General features: G+C 34.8%; 1 protein-coding gene across 21 annotated transcripts in view; it reads right to left on the reverse strand.

Annotated features, from left to right (window-relative positions):
- The window catches only part of MYO9A (myosin IXA), a 226,744-nt gene that overhangs the window by 100,103 nt on the left and 110,234 nt on the right, over window positions 1–16,407 (reverse strand). For all 21 annotated transcript variants that reach the window (XM_021100912.1, XM_021100896.1, XM_021100965.1 and 18 more), the window contains 2 exons: window positions 12,660–12,735; window positions 331–474 (listed from right to left, as the gene is read on the reverse strand). In XM_021100912.1, coding sequence (XP_020956571.1) covers window positions 331–474; window positions 12,660–12,735 — 220 coding nt within the window. The remainder of the gene's footprint in view (window positions 1–330; window positions 475–12,659; window positions 12,736–16,407) is intronic.

Consider the following 16,407-nt stretch of genomic DNA (forward strand, 5'->3'; position numbering starts at 1 on the left):
AGGAATTAAAGGAGAACTAGAGTTAAAGCTGGGAATCCTAAAAAGAGCTAACCGTTTTTTCTCTCTGGATGGAGGGTCTGTTTAAGAGCAAGAAAGAATCATCTCCATAATGAGTATATTCAATCATGATTCTCTTGGTGACATGAAAACAAACAAAAAATACCAGCTTTACAATATATGAGACTATAACAGCTCTAAATTCTATTTTTGTCTTGTTCCTCTTCAAAATTCTACTCATGAAAATAATGTTTCATGATCACTTCTCTTATTTCAGCCAGAAATTTTATATCAATCATAAAAAAGCAATCCACTTTATAGATCAATACTAACGTGAGAATTCCATGTGCTCTCTCCAAGAGTTTGCTGCTAGCTGAATTTGCAAATATTCCATCTTTATCAAGCAAGGTGGTGCTACTTGATAGTCTGCTCTGGCGAATCCCAGTTCTGCCATTCCATGTAATATCAAATGTTTCACTGTAAAAATTAAATGCAGTATAATTTGATTTAATTGAGACATCTCTAACACTCTATAAACTGCTTTAAAAAGTAAAATAGAACTTTAAAGTTAAAATTTAGAAAAAATGCTAAACCAGCAGGAAATGGTATTATCAGAGAGATAATCAATCAATTTGGGCTAAACTTTTACTCTTTCAGAACAAAAAATTTCTATGGAATTGAGCACATTCACATTCAAAATGTACATGTCGATGAACACATCGTATAGCCAATACCTTTAAATATACCACTTAACAAACAACAAATTATATAATATATTATAATGTCATGGCTTTGTCTCTGCTGGATTTTAGAACTAAAAGGAATTTACAATCCTAACAGGCAGTCCCATTCTATTGAATATTTAACTTCCTCCTGGGACATCTTACTCATACACTCACTACATACACATCCATCAAGTTACTATGCTCCTTCCATGGACCGGGCACTACTCCAGACACTGGAGATGTAGGAATGAACAAAACAGATAAAACTATCAGTGATGATAACATAAAGAGTTCATAGAGGGCTTTCCATGTAAGACAGCAAATAGGACATATATTTGGATTCCTCCAAAAACCCATAAAGGCATTAATAAAACAATTTATACAGGAATAAACACTTAAGAATAAAGTGACTATACTAAGAAATAACAGTAATATATTTTTTAACAATGGAAAGCAGATGAATATAGAAAGCAAACTTCTTTCTCAATAGTAAGCTTGAGAAAGAAATCTTAACTGACTGAGGGGAAAGCTGAAAAGCATCCCTATTTACTCTTCAGAACTCCCAAAAGGCTCCAGAGTTGGTGATACTGGGTACCTCTGGACTGGTGGGAATGATGGGTTAAAAACAGGAGCACTAGTTGAAAGCTCCCAGTTTAAGAAGCATTTAGAACTCCATGCAGCCTGCTGACCTTCCCTGGTTTACCTAAGAAAGAGGATGAAAGAGAAAGTCTGTGGAAAGCGCCAGGCACAACTGAGGATGGGTGTACTACACAGAAGTCAAAGGAAATATTGAGAACACAGATTCTCAGTCCTCTGACACAGTCAGCTCTTGAATGCTGGCAGCTGGGACTATATCCTCCAGGCAGAAAATGAAAATAAACTTTTGTGTGGAATGTGATCAGCCCAAGAGGAAAGACACAAAGATATTGATATGTTTCAGAGATTGACAACACAATCAATTAATCAGAGATTCCAATTATATTTTCAGTATCTCAATTCAAAATAGGAACAGTCAACCCAGGCTCAGTAGACATCTGAGTACCTAGCATGAAACACATTGACCAAAACAATCACGACATAAAAATCTTGAAGAAGATAAAAAAGTAAGAAAAAAAAAAGTTTCAAAAAGTGATCATTAATAACTTTAGAGAGAAGAGAGAAAACATTCTATCTATAAAATAAGAACGAGACACTATAAAAAATAAACACTAAGAAAACAAAATAAATAACAAATATCCCCTGAAAATTAAAAACATAATACCAATGAAAGCATAATAGAATATGCTCATTTATTCATTCAAAAATATTTGAGCACCAACTAGTACCAATTATTTTCTAGCAGTAGGCATATTCCAATTAACAAAAAAAAAATCTCTACCTTCATGAGGCTAAAATCCCAGTGGAAGGAGACAAACATTAAACACATAAGAAAATACAGGAGTTCCCATTGCGGCTCAGGGGCTTATGAACCTGACTAGCATCCATGAAGATATAGGTTCTACACCGGCCTCACTCAGTGGGTTAAGGATTCGGCATTGCCGTGAGCTGTGGTGTAGGTTGCAGACACAGTGGCTCGGACCTGGTATTGCTGTGGCTGTGGTGTAGGCTGGCAGCTATAGCTCGGATTCAACCCCTAGCCTGGGAACTTTCATATGCCATAGGTGCGGCCCTAAAAGACAAAACAAAAAACAAAAAAAAGAAAAGGAAATATATTATATGCAGATGACAGGTGCTAAGGAGAAATTTTAAACAGGGAAGAAGGATTAAAAATGCCAGGATGCTAGTTTTTTTAAATAGGGTCAAGGGAGGCCTCATTGCTAAGATTCCATTTAAATAGAGATTTAAAAAAAAAAAAAAAAAAAAAAAAAGCAAACCAAGCAGTTATTTGGAAGAAGAGCACCTATGCAGAAAGAAAAGAAAATACAAAGTACCAGAGGCAGGAATGTTGTTGATGAGTCTGAGATATATTAAATCAGCAAGGCTGACCTGGAGAAAGCCGGGGAAGAATGGCAGGAAATCAAGTCAGAGAGGAAGAGTTTTTGACTTTTAATGAAAACGAGAAAGGACGATTTCAGGTAAAACATTGATATGATTAAGAATATATATTAAAATAATTTTTTTTTTTTTGCTTTTTTTTTAGGGCTGCACACTTGTGACACATGGAAGTTCCCTGGCTAGGGGTCCAATCAGAGCTACAGCTTCTGGCCTACGCCATAGCTGCAGCAATGCCAGATCTGAGCTGTGTCTGAGACCTACACCACAGCTCACAGCAATTTTTCCAATAAACAAAATACATACTAAGACATGAACAAAGGCCATGAGATTTATCTACCTGTAACATATGAGAAATCACTGCAAACTGTTTTATGCGACATCAAGTCATATTGATTTTAAGATAATCCTGAAATCCAACCATTTTTATAAACTGTGCTAAAACGAAAACTTCTTCTAAACCTCTAGTAATAAATTGACTTATCCTTCAAAAAAGTATTTATTTTTGTTATTACGTTGCATTTTATAATATAATGTCTTGGATGGTAAGTAGACATTTGCCCAGATCAAGACAAAAAGTTAAATTTAAACAAAAATAATGCTTTAGATAGTGAGTTTTTAGTTATATTAGGAACAGAAATTAGGATCCACACATGCTACATAGTCAACTGTTAGAGGATAAGTTTATCCCAATCCTCAAATATATGATTATCAATATATCCAAAGTCCTTAAAAATGGTACCACAATCAGGAGTTTTAGTGAGACTTAATTCTACTACCTTAATGCCCTGGAACTAGCATGACAGTACAACAGACACCATTTCACTATAAAATCTACCATATATTTCCACAATGTACAAAATTCATTATGTACTTGTCAACAATAAATTCTGATGATAAACACCCATTTCTTCCTAGGTAATAAGTTTCCAAAGGCATGTTATCCCAATATAGGATATCATATTTTATCTTCACACATTCTGCTCTACAACTATTCACAAGAGCTTTTCCACCTAGGAATACATGTTTAGCTACCAATGTAGCCTTTTTAGTTACTCATATTTAGAGTCAATTCAGTGGCCTGTATAGCGCATTTACCATCTTTGCTTCATGATATATGATTAGAGGTTCTGTACTTTTTTCAAATATTTTGATAAAAAGACATTTGATTCCAGTTTATACCCTCTTACCAAAAAACTGCCCACTTCATGTTAATGCAAGTTTTATCTCTCACTTGGAGAATATTTGCACTGGCTAAAAATAGTTTTTACTATTTGCATTTCCTTGTTTTTACACAGACTACATCAATTCTTAGTCCTAGATCACCACCAAATTGGATATTCTATTTCATTAAGAGTCAATTATTAGGAATATTCCATGGGGAGGATTAAGACTCCACCGAGTAGATACAAGCTAATGATTTCATGGTTGATTTCATTTTTTAAGTATCTTTTTTTTTCTTTTTGGTCTTTTTGCCTTTTCTAGGGCCACTCCTGTGGCATATGGAGGTTCCCAGGCTAGGGGTCTAATCGGAGCTGCAGCCGCCAGCCTACGCCAGAGCCACAGCAACACGGGATGTGAGCCCCGTCTGTGACCTACACCACAGCTCACAGCAATGCCAGATCCTTAACCCACTGAGCAAGGCCAGGGATCGAACCCGCAACCTCATGGTTCCTAGTCGGATTCGTTAACCACTGAGCCACGACAGGAACTCCCCATGGTTTTTAAGTATCTTTTATTCTATCTTCTCCATCTCACCAATTTTCTCTAAAATAAATTCACAATACAAATAAATGCAAGCAGAAGTATCTGTCTCGTCAAGGCTGCTAGTTGGTCTCTTCCTGATAACATTTCATCAATGCCACATATCTTTCTTTATTGCATACAAATGAAAATAATCAAGCTGATGTGATCAATTACTCTGTGAAGAAGGATCTCATAAACAAGCTTATACACACTTCTTTACAGAATTAGTTTGTTACTCTATGAGTGTCTAAATTCAGCTAACTGTTTGAGCAAGACCAATCAATCTTTTTTTTTTTTTTGTCTTTTTGTCTTTTTTTTTTAGGGCCGCACCCACAGCATATGGAGGTTCCCAGGCTAGGGGTCCAATAGGAGCTACAGCTGCCGGCCTACACCACAGCTACAGCAATGCCAGATCCAAGCCACATCTTCGACCTACACCACAGCTCACAGCAACGCCAGATCCTTAACCCACTGAGCAAGGCCAGGGATCAAACCTACAACCTCATGGTTCCTAGTTGGATTTGTTTCTGCAGCACCATGACAGGAACTCCATGATCAATCAATCTTAAACCAAAATACAGGACTATCCCAACTGATAAATACAAAACAGAAGCCCATATAAATAACTTTAAGCATCAAAAATAGAAAGTATAAAGAAACAGAAATTAAGAATTAAGAGAGTTATGACCATTAAATTGCTTTGGGAAATGCTGCAAGTCACAGTTCCTTTTTTACCTAAATCAAGAAAATAAGTTCCTTAAATTAGGGCATTGCTAATTGCCAGGGTGAGAATATTGCCAATAGATAGAAATAATAGATTATAATAATAATGATAATAATAATAGATTAAAAGGTACATAGATCATCAGATTAATGATCTAATCTGTTCTTGGGTAAAATCTAGCATGCACATACACCAGTGATTTTCATCACCAGCCAAGCATCACTGTTAAGAAAACAAAATGGATACACTATAAAGATATATATAGTTCAGTTTGGCATTAAAGATAAGTATAGTTGAAGTTGGGTTTTTGGGCTATAACAGCTATTTCAGGCAAAAATAGTGAACTACACTTCTTATAATAAGCTATAGAGAGTAATAAAAAAGCTATGGTGCAGATAAGTGACAATATACACTAGAAAGCCATAATAGGAGTTCCTGTTGTGACACAGCAGAAATGAATCCATCTAGGAACCATGAGGTTGAGGGTTCAATCCCTCGCCTTGCTCAGTGGGCTAAGGATCTGGTGTTGCTGTAGGTCACAGACAAGGCCCAGATCTGATGTTGCTGTGGCTGTGGTGTAGGCTGGCAGCTGTAGCTCCGATTCGACCCCTATCCTGGGAACCTCCATATGCCTCGAGTGCAGCCCTAAAAAGCAAAAAAAAAAAGAAAGAAATCCATAGTTTCTCAAATTGAAAAAACTGATCAATGAAGTTATACTTTAATTTTAAATGATGGACCATCCTAATCTTAGTGTCTTACCAGGAGCATCCTGATGATATTTAAAAGGTGCACAGTAGCCTCTAGACACTAAACAATGCTCTTTTGCTCATTTAAAGTACAATCTTTGTAAAATAGTATGTGTAAAGGAAAAAGGAAGTTCACTTGCAAACTCAGAAAAATAATTATATTTTTTATGTTCAAATTTTACTCAAGAATACTTCATTGAAATTGTAAAAGATAAGCTTTGGTTATCATACTCATTAAGAAAAGGTACCATATGGTTTGAAATAAATAAAACTACTCAGTTATTACTTACCTACTTACTAAGTTATTACTTACTACTTTCCAGTTATTACTGGAAAGAAGCAGAATACCCACAACTTTTGCAAAGGACATGAAACGCAAGAAAAGTCTCAAATGATTACATATGTGTTCATTTTTAATTATTCTGGGGAAACCGTTTTTTTTTTTTTTTTAAAGAGTACAACCATTATACCAGAGGCAATCTTAGCTAATTAACTCTTAATAGTTCTAACTTTAACCCAATTAACATTACATCATTTTTAAAAGCTTTAAGAAATTTAGAAAAAACCCTGGGCCTGATTTTCTTTACATTTCTAAAGCCACAAAAATGATTAATAAGAACTCTAAATCAACAACAAAAAACAAACAACCCAATCAAAAAATGAGAAGACCTAAACAGACATTTCTCCAAAGAAAATATATAGATGGTCAATAGGCACATGAAAAGATGCTTAACACTGCTAATGATTAGAGAAATGCACATCAAAACTACAATAGGTATCACAACATATGGGTCAGAATGTCCATCATTAAAAAGTCTACAAATAATAAATGCTGAAGAGGGCATGGAGAAAAAGGAACCCTCCTAAATTATCGGTGGGAATGTAATTTTCCATAGTGTAGCCACTGTGGAAAACAGTAAGAATGTTCCTCAAAAAACTAAAAACAGAACTACCATATGACCCAGCAATTGCACTCCTGGGCATATAACAAACCAAAATATAATTTAAAAAGATACATATATGAGACCTATGGGATAATATAAAGCAGGCCAATCTACACATAATGGGAATTCCAGAAGGAGTAGAAAAAGATAAGGGGATGGAAAATATTTTTGAAGAAATTATTGCTGGAAACTTTCCAAATCTAAAGGATACTGAGTTTAAGATACAGGAAGCACAGAGGGCCCCAAACAAGTTGAACCCAAGACACATTATAATAAAAATGGCAAAAGTTAATGATAAAGAGAGGATCCTAAAGGCAGCAAGAAAAAAGCAGAATGTTACCTGTAAGGGAACCCCCATAAGGTTATCAGCTGATTTCTCTACAGAAACTCTACAGGCCAGGAGGGAATGGCAAGAGATATTTAAAGTGCTAAAAGGAAAAAATATGCAACCTAGAATACTCTATCTAGCAAGAATATCATTTAAAATAGAAGGGGAAATAAAAAATTTTTCCAACAAACAAAAGCTAAAAGAATACAGCAATACAAAACCCAGGCTAGAAGAAATATTGAAAGGACTTCTCTAAACCAAAAAGAAAGGATGATTGAGGAAACCACAATCAGAGAGCAGTCACTCAAATAAGCCAGCATACAATCATGAACATGTTTAAAACAAAATAAAATTAAAAAGAAAAAAAGTCATCAAAATCATAAAATGTGGGCAAAGGAAGTAAGGAAATTAATAGAATCTTTGTTAAAAAAATTTTTTTTGTTTGTTTGTTTCTCTTCTTAATTTTAGTATAGTAATGAAGGATTTGAACCTATAAGACCATTAGGCTAAAACACACGATTATAGGAACGGGTTAGCATACTTAAAAAACAGGGCACCCACAAACCAAAACCAAACATTGCATTTGCAAAAAATGAAAAACAAAACACTCAAACAGAAACAGGAAATAATCGGAGACCATCCAACCAAAAAAATAAAGAATGGAGAACCATAGAATCAACTGAAACACGAGGTTTAAAATGGCAATAAATAATCATCTATCAATTATCATCTTAAATGTCAATGGACTGAATGCTCCAATCAAGAGACACAGAGTGCCTGAGTGGATAAAAAAGCAAAAACCTTCAATCTGCTGCCTACAAGAAACTCACCTTAGGACAAAGGACACATATAGATTGAAAGTGAAGGGGTGGGAAAAAATATTTCATGCCAATAGACATGACAAGAAAGCAGGAGTTGCAATACTCATATCAGAAAAAATAGATTTTAAAGCAAAAGACATAAAGAAAGACAAAGAAGGACACTATTTAATGATTAAGGGATCCATCCAAGAAGAGGATATTACTATCGTCGACATATATGCCCCAAATACAGGAGCACCCAGATATATACAACAAATATTAACAGACATAAAAGGAGAAACTGATGGGAATACAATCATAGTAGGAGACTTTAATATCCTACTCACACGAGTGGACAGATCCTCTAGACAGAAAACAAATAAAGCAACAGACATCCTAAAGGAAACAATAGAGACTTAATTGACATCTTCATGACACTACATCCAAAAAAATCAGACTACACATTCTTCTCAAGTGTGCATGGAACATTCTCAAGAATCGACCAAATATTAGGACACAAAGCTAACAACAAATTTAAAAGTATAGAAATTATTTCAAATATTTTCTCTGACCACAATGGTATGAAACTAGAAATCAACCACAGGAAAAGAAATGAGAAAAAAACTTACTACATGGAGACTAAACAACATGCTACTAAAAAACAAATGGGTCAATGAGGAAATCAAGAAGGAAATTAAAAAATACGTTGAGACAAACAATAATGAAGACATAACCTCTCAAAATCTATGGGAGGCCGCAAAAGCAGTGCTCAGAGGGAAATTCACAGCGATACAGGCTTTCCTCAAAAAAGAAGATCTCAAATTGACAACTTAACCCTCCACCTAAACAAATTAGAAAAAGAACAAAAAAGATCTAAAGTCAGCAGAAGGAAGGAAATTATAAAGACCAAAGAAGAAATCAATGAAATAGAGATTCAAAAAATAGAGAAAATTATTAAAACCAAGAGCTGGTTCTTTGAAAAGGTAAACGAAATTGACAAACTCCTAGCTAGACTCACTAAGAAGAGAGAAAGAACCTAAATGAACAAAATCAGAAAAGAAAAAGGAGAAATCACAACGGATATTGCAGAAATACAAAAAACCATAAGAGAATACTATGAACAACTCTATGCCAACAAATTTGACAATCTGGAAGAAATGGACAATTTTCTACAATCTCACAGCCTGCCAAAACTGAATGAAGAAAAAAGAGACCAAGTGAACAGACTGATCAATAGAAATGAAATTGAAGATGTCATAAAAACACTCCCTAGAAATAAAAGTCCAGGGCCAGATGGCTTCACAGGCGAATTCTATCAAACATATAAAAAGGATGGTGCCCATTCTCCATAAACTTTTTCAAAAGGTTGAAGAAGGAACACTCCCAAAGACATTCTATGATGCCATCATCACCCTAATTCCAAAACCAAAGATACCATCAAAAAAGAAAACTATCAGCCAATATCTTTGATGAATATAGATGCAAAAATTCTCAACAAAATCTTAGCCAACCAAATCCAACAACATATCAAAAAGATCATACACCATGACCAGGTAGGGTTCATCCCAGGTTCACAAGGATGGTTCAACATACGCAAATCAACCAACATCATGCACCACATTAACAAATGAGAAAGTCAAAAACTATGAGATCATCTCCATAGATGCAGAAACAACATTTGACAAAGTCCAACATCCATTCATGATCAAAACTCTTGCCAAAGTGGGTATAGAGGGAACATTCGTGAATATAATCAAAGTCATTTATGATAAACCCACAGCAAATATAATCCTCAATGGGGAAAAACTGAAAGCCTTCTCACTCAAATCTGGAACAAGACAGGGATGCCCACTCTCACCACTGCTCTTCAACATAGTTTTGGAAGTCCTAGCCATAGCACTTAGACAAATGAAAGAAATAAAAGGCATCCATATAGGAAGAGAAGAGATCAAACTGTCACTGTATGCAGATGACATGATACTATACATAGAAAACCCTAAGGACTCAACCCAAAAACTACTTGAACTGATTAATAAATTCAGCAAAGTAGCAGGATATAAGATTAACATTCAGAAGTCAGTCGCATTTCTGTATACCAGCAATGAAATGTCAGAAAAGGAATACGAAAATACAATATCTTTTAAACTTGCACCTCACAAAATCAAATACCTCGGAATACACCTGACCAAGGAGGTAAAGGACTTATATGCCGAGAACTATAAAACTTTAATCAAAGAAATCAAAGAAGATGTAAAGAAATGGAAAGATATTCCATGTTCATGGATTAGAAAAATCAATATTGTAAAAATGGCCATGCTTACCCAAAGCAATCTACAGATTCGATGCAATCCCTATCAAATTACCCACGACGTTTTTCACAGAACTAGAAAAAACAATCCAAACATTTATATGGAACAACAGAAGACCCAGAATCACCAAAGCAATCCTGAGAAACAAAAACCAAGCAGGGGGCGAAACTCTCCCAGACTTCAAGAAATACTACAAAGCCACAGTCATCAAAACAGTGTGGTACTGGTATCAAAACAGACAGACAGACCAATGGAACAGAATAGACAACCCAGAAATAAACCCTGACACCTATGGTCAATTAATCTTTGACAAGGGAGGCAAGAACATAAAATGGGAACAAGAACGTCTATTCAGCAAGCATTGCTGGGAAACCTGGACAGCTGCATGCAAAGCAATGAAACTAGAACACACCCTCACACCATGCACAAAAATAAACTCCAAATGGCTGAAAGACTTAAATATACGACAGGACACCATCCAACTCCTAGAAGAAAACATAGGCAAAACACTCTCTGACATCAACATCAAGAATATTTTCTCAGCTCAGTCTCCCAAAGCAATAGAAATTAGAGCAAAAATAAACCCATGGGACCTCATCAAACTGAAAAGCTTCTGCACAGCAAAGGAAACCCAAAAGAAAACAAAAAGACAACTTTCAGAATGGGAGAAAATAGTTTCAAATGATGCAACGGATAAGGGCTTAATCTCTAGAATATATAAGCAACTTATACAACTCAACAGCAAAAAAGCCAATCAATCAATGGGAAAATGAGCAAAAGGCCTGAATAGACTGTTCTCCAAGGAAGATATACAGATGGCCAGCAAGCACATGAAAAAATGCTCAACATCGCTGATTATAAGAGAAATGCAAATCAAAACTACCATGAGATACCACCTCACACCAGTCAGAATGGCCATCATTAATAAGTCCACAAATAACAAGTGCTGGAGGGGCTGTGGAGAAAAGGGAACCCTCCTGCACTGTTGGTGGGAATGTAAACTGGTACAGCCACTATGGAGAACAGTTTGGAGATACCTTAGAAATCTATACATAGAACTTCCATATGACCCCGCAATCCCACTCTTGGGCATACATCCGGACAAAACTCTACTTAAAAGAGACACATGCACCCGCATGTTCATTGCAGCACTATTCACAATAGCCAAGACATGGAAATAACCCAAATGTCCATCGACAGAGGATTGGATTAGGAAGATGTGGTATATATACACGATGGAATACTACTTGGCCATAAAAAAGAACGACATAATGCCATTTGCAGCAACATGGATGGAACTAGAGACTCTCATACTGAGTGAAATGAGCCAGAAAGACAAAGACAAATACCATATGATATCACTTATAACTGGAATCTAATATCCAGCACAAATGAACATCTCCTCAGAAAAGAAAATCATGGACTTGGAGAATAGACTTGTGGCTGCCTAGGCGGGGAGGGAGGAGGTGGGAGGGATCTGGAGCTTGGGGTTATTGGATACAACTTGGAATGGATTTACAAGGAGATCCTGCTGAGTAGCATTGAGAAATATGTCTTGATACTTATATTGCAACAGAAGAAAGGGTGGGGGAAAAATGTATACATGTAAGAGGAACTTGGTCCTCATGCTGTACAGTAGAAAAAAATTAAATAATAAAACAAGAGGAAAAAAAAAAGATACATGCACCGCTATGTTCGTAGCAGCACTATTTACAATAGGCAAGACATGGAAACAACCTAAATGTCCACTGAGAGAGGAATGGATAAAGAAGAAAGAAGATGTACATATATATAATGGAATACTACTCGGCCTTTAAAAAGAATGAAACAATGCCATATGCAACAACATAAATGGAACCTAGAGATCATCATACTAAGCCTAAGTCAAAAAGAAAAAGAAAAATACCTTATGATATCACTTACATGTGTAATATAAAATATGACACAATATGACACAAATATGACACAAATGAACCTATCTACAAAACAAAAATGGACTCAGACACAAAGAGAACAGACTTGCGATTGCCAAGGGGGAAGAAGGTGGAGAAGGGATAGAATAGGAGTTTGGGGTTAGTAGATACAACTACGACATATGGAAGGTATAAACAGTGAGGCCTACTGTACAGCACAGGGAACTATATTCAATATCCTAAGATAAGTAATAACAGAAAAGAATATTTAAAAAAGTGTGTATGTGTGTGAGCATAACTGAGTCATTTTGCTGTACAGCAGAAATTAACACAACATTGTAAATCAACTACACTTCAATTTTAAAAAACGGAAAAAAAAAGAATTGTAGTTATTTTTCTTATACTTCCTTGGAAACATAAGCCAAACATACTTACTGTTGGTTTTTTTCATTTAGAGTATTCATGCCCTGGAGATCAGAAAGAGGTGTTCTGGGATTTTTCCGAGTTATACCTAGTATATAGAAAGCAAAAAAATTCAATCAATGTCAAAAGAAATTAAACATAAAACAATTTTTCTAAGAACAAATGAAATTAATATACTTCAAATGTAAATATTTGCTAAACATGTCAGAAATGTCTAAATAATAACATAAACCAAGTCCTATGACTGTTATTTATAAATCTGACTTAGTCAACAATGAAATCATTTAGGAAATTTAATAATAAATTCTTTAATTTCTTCTCTCATTTACATACCATCAGGAAATATAAGGGTAACTGGGCTGAAGGTCTAAAAGTACACAAGCTCATTTCTTAATTTAATATTTAAAAATTTCCTAATGATTTCTTTACATCATTTTTCAGCAACAGATATACTGCTGACATAAATTATAGATTTTAGAGATCGATTAATCTCACATAGAGAGACACTGAAAATCAAAGATGGCGAATGGCTTCCTCAAGAATTAACAACCTTTTTTTTGGCTGTACCCACAATACGTAGAAGATCCCAGGGCCAGGGATCAAACCTATTTACATTAGCAACCAGAGCCATAGCAGTGACAATGCCAGATCCTGAAATTAACTCAGCCACCAGAGAACTCCATAAATTAAGAATATTTTTTAAACAATCTACTCAAAAAAATGGCCAGAAGACTTGAGTAAGTACTTTTCCAATGAAGACATGGAGATGGCTAAGAGCACATGAAAAGATGGTCAATGTTGCTAATCATCAGGGAAGTACAAATCAAAACCACAATAAGATATTACCTCGCACTGGTCAGAATGAGAGGTATCATCAAAAAAATAACAAATATCTGCAAGAATGTGGAAAAAAGGAACTCTCGTACACTGTTGGAAATGTAAACTGGTACTGCCACTGTGGAAAACACTGTGAAGGTGACTCAAAAAATTTAAAATCGAACACTGGAGTTCCCATTGCGGCACAGTGGAAACAAATCCGACTAGTATCCATGAGGATTCCTGGCCTCAATCAGTGGGTCAGGGATCCGGCATTGCTGTTAGCTGTGGTATAGGTCGCAGATGTGGCTCGGATTCCACATTGCTGTGGCTGTGGTGTAGGCCAGCAGCTGTAGCTCAAATTCAACCTCTAGCCTGGGAACTTTCACATGCTGCAGGTGCGGCCCTAAGAAAAATAAAACAGAACTACCATATGATCCAGCAATTCAATATCCTAGGTATACATTAAAAACAACAACAACAACAACAACCAAAGAACACCAATTAAAAAGACATGTACCCCTTCATTTACAATTTACAATAGCCAAGACATGGAAGTAGCCCAAGTGCCCATCAACAGACAAGTAGCTCAAGAAGATGTAGTGCATATATACAATGGCATATTACTCAGATATATAAAAGAATGAAATACTACCATTTGCAGCAATGTGGATGGACCTAGAGCATATTATGGGCTTAACAGATACAAACAACTATATATAAAACAGTAAATGTATCTCTATTTGGGGTAACAATTTTGTATGAGGAAAATCCTAACTAATTCACAAAAATATTTTTGGACTATTAAATGAGCTCATCAAAATTATAAAATTTTTAGATCAATATTCAAAATTCAACTTTATTTCTATACAATAGCAATAAACAATGAGAAAATGAAATTAAGAAATTTCATTAATAATAGCATCAAAAAATACAAAAGGAATAAATTTAACAAAAAATATAAAATGTCTACTAAAAACTACAAAGCATCATTAAAGAAATTAAAGAAAACCTAAATAAATGGAAAGCCCTTCGTGCTCATGGACTGGAAAACTTAATATTGTTTAGATGGCAATTCTAAATTCCAAATTCATCTACAGATCAATGCAATCTCTATTAAAATTCCAACTGCCTGGTTTTTTTTTAACTGAAATGAATAAGCTGATCCTAAAATTAATATGGAAATGCAAAGGACCTTGAATAGCCGAAACAATGTTGAAAAAGAAAACATAGTTGGAGGACTTATACTTCTTAATTCAAAACTTACTACAAAGGTATGGTAACTGAGACAGTACATTACCACCATAAAGACAGACAAATAGGTCAATGGAAAGGAACTGCAAGTACAGAAATTAACCTCTAAGTTTATGATCAACTAAATTTTGACAAAGGTGCCAAGACAATTCAATGGGAAAAGTATAATATTTTCAACTTTCAACAAAAACTAGGAAAACTAGACATCCACATGGAAAAGAATGAAGTTGGATCAAAGACCAAAGTGCAAACGCTGGAAGTATAAAACTCTTAAGATGGAGGACTAAATATTTCTTACATCAGATTAGGCAAAGGTTACCCAGATATGACACTAAAAGCACAAGCAACCAAAGAAAAAAATTAATAAAGTAGACATGATCAATATCTAAAACTTTTGTGTTTCAAAGAACACTCTATCAAGAAAGTGAAGACAACACACAGAATGGTAGAAAATGTCAATTCAAATATCTGATAAGAAACTTGAATCCAGAATATAAAAGAACTCTTACAGCTGAGTAATACAAAAGACAACTCAGTTTTAAAATGAATAAAGGGTTTGGATAGGTATTTTTCCAAAAACTACAGGCAAATAGATAATAAGAATACGAAAAAAAAAAAATGCTAGATGCTTAACATCATTAGTCATCAGAGAAATGAAATCAAAACTACAGTGGGATCACACTCATTCCCTCCAGCATGACTATGATAAAAAAGATAGATAGTGCTGGCAAGGACACGTAAATATTGGAACCTTGTATACATTGCTCAATGTGAAGTGATAGTCACTTTGGAAAAGTGTAGCAGTTCAACAAAAAATTAAACAAGTTACCATATGACCCAACAATTTCACTCCTTAGTATATATCCAAGAAAAGTGAAGACATATGCCTCTATCCACATAAAAACTGTTGTGGGAAAAATATACGACATGTGATCAAAAATTTCAGTAGAACTTTGAAAAACTTTATTTTCCTATATATTTGAATGCATTGTTTTTGTTTCATTTATTCAGTTCCCAAGTCATGGACATCAATTATTATTCCTATGATAAATTATCATTTTCTCTTCTCCATATTCATTTTTTTTCTGCACATTGAACATAATCATCTCAGGCATTTCCTTAATATTATAATTATTTAATTTTCAGCTATGTTTATTTATTGAGATCACATAAGTGTTGATTTATGTCTCTGCCTGTTACAGTAGCTCAAAATCTCTTCAACATCATTCTGATATTTCATTGCCTAAATTTGTGCTACTGTTTATTGGGTTCATGTTCTTAAATTCTTCTAAACTGTAAAGTTCTCCCAGGGAATTTTCTTCTCTTTTTTGAAGTATCTTCCTTGCAAACACAACAGGGAGTCTCTTTTATGCATATCATTTGACTTCCTTATTTCCCTCTGTGTAGTGATTTTTTAATAGCAACTAATAAATGTTTAATAGCACTGATGGCTGAGATTAGAAAATGAAGCTGTTCTCAATCCCATTTCGACAGCATCAGATCCCAACATTGCTCACTTGTGGAATCAGCATAAAAGGACATTAAAATTGCTATCAATGTTCAATGATTTCAAGTATAAGATGATCTTATGAATTAACAGATAAGAAATCTCAGAAAAGAAATGGACACTGTAAAAAAACAAAAACAAAACAAAACAAAAAAACCAAATGGGATATTCTGGAACTAAAAA

The sequence above is a fragment of the Sus scrofa genome, chromosome 1, assembly GCF_000003025.6.
Source record: "Sus scrofa isolate TJ Tabasco breed Duroc chromosome 1, Sscrofa11.1, whole genome shotgun sequence".
NCBI lineage: Eukaryota > Metazoa > Chordata > Mammalia > Artiodactyla > Suidae > Sus > Sus scrofa.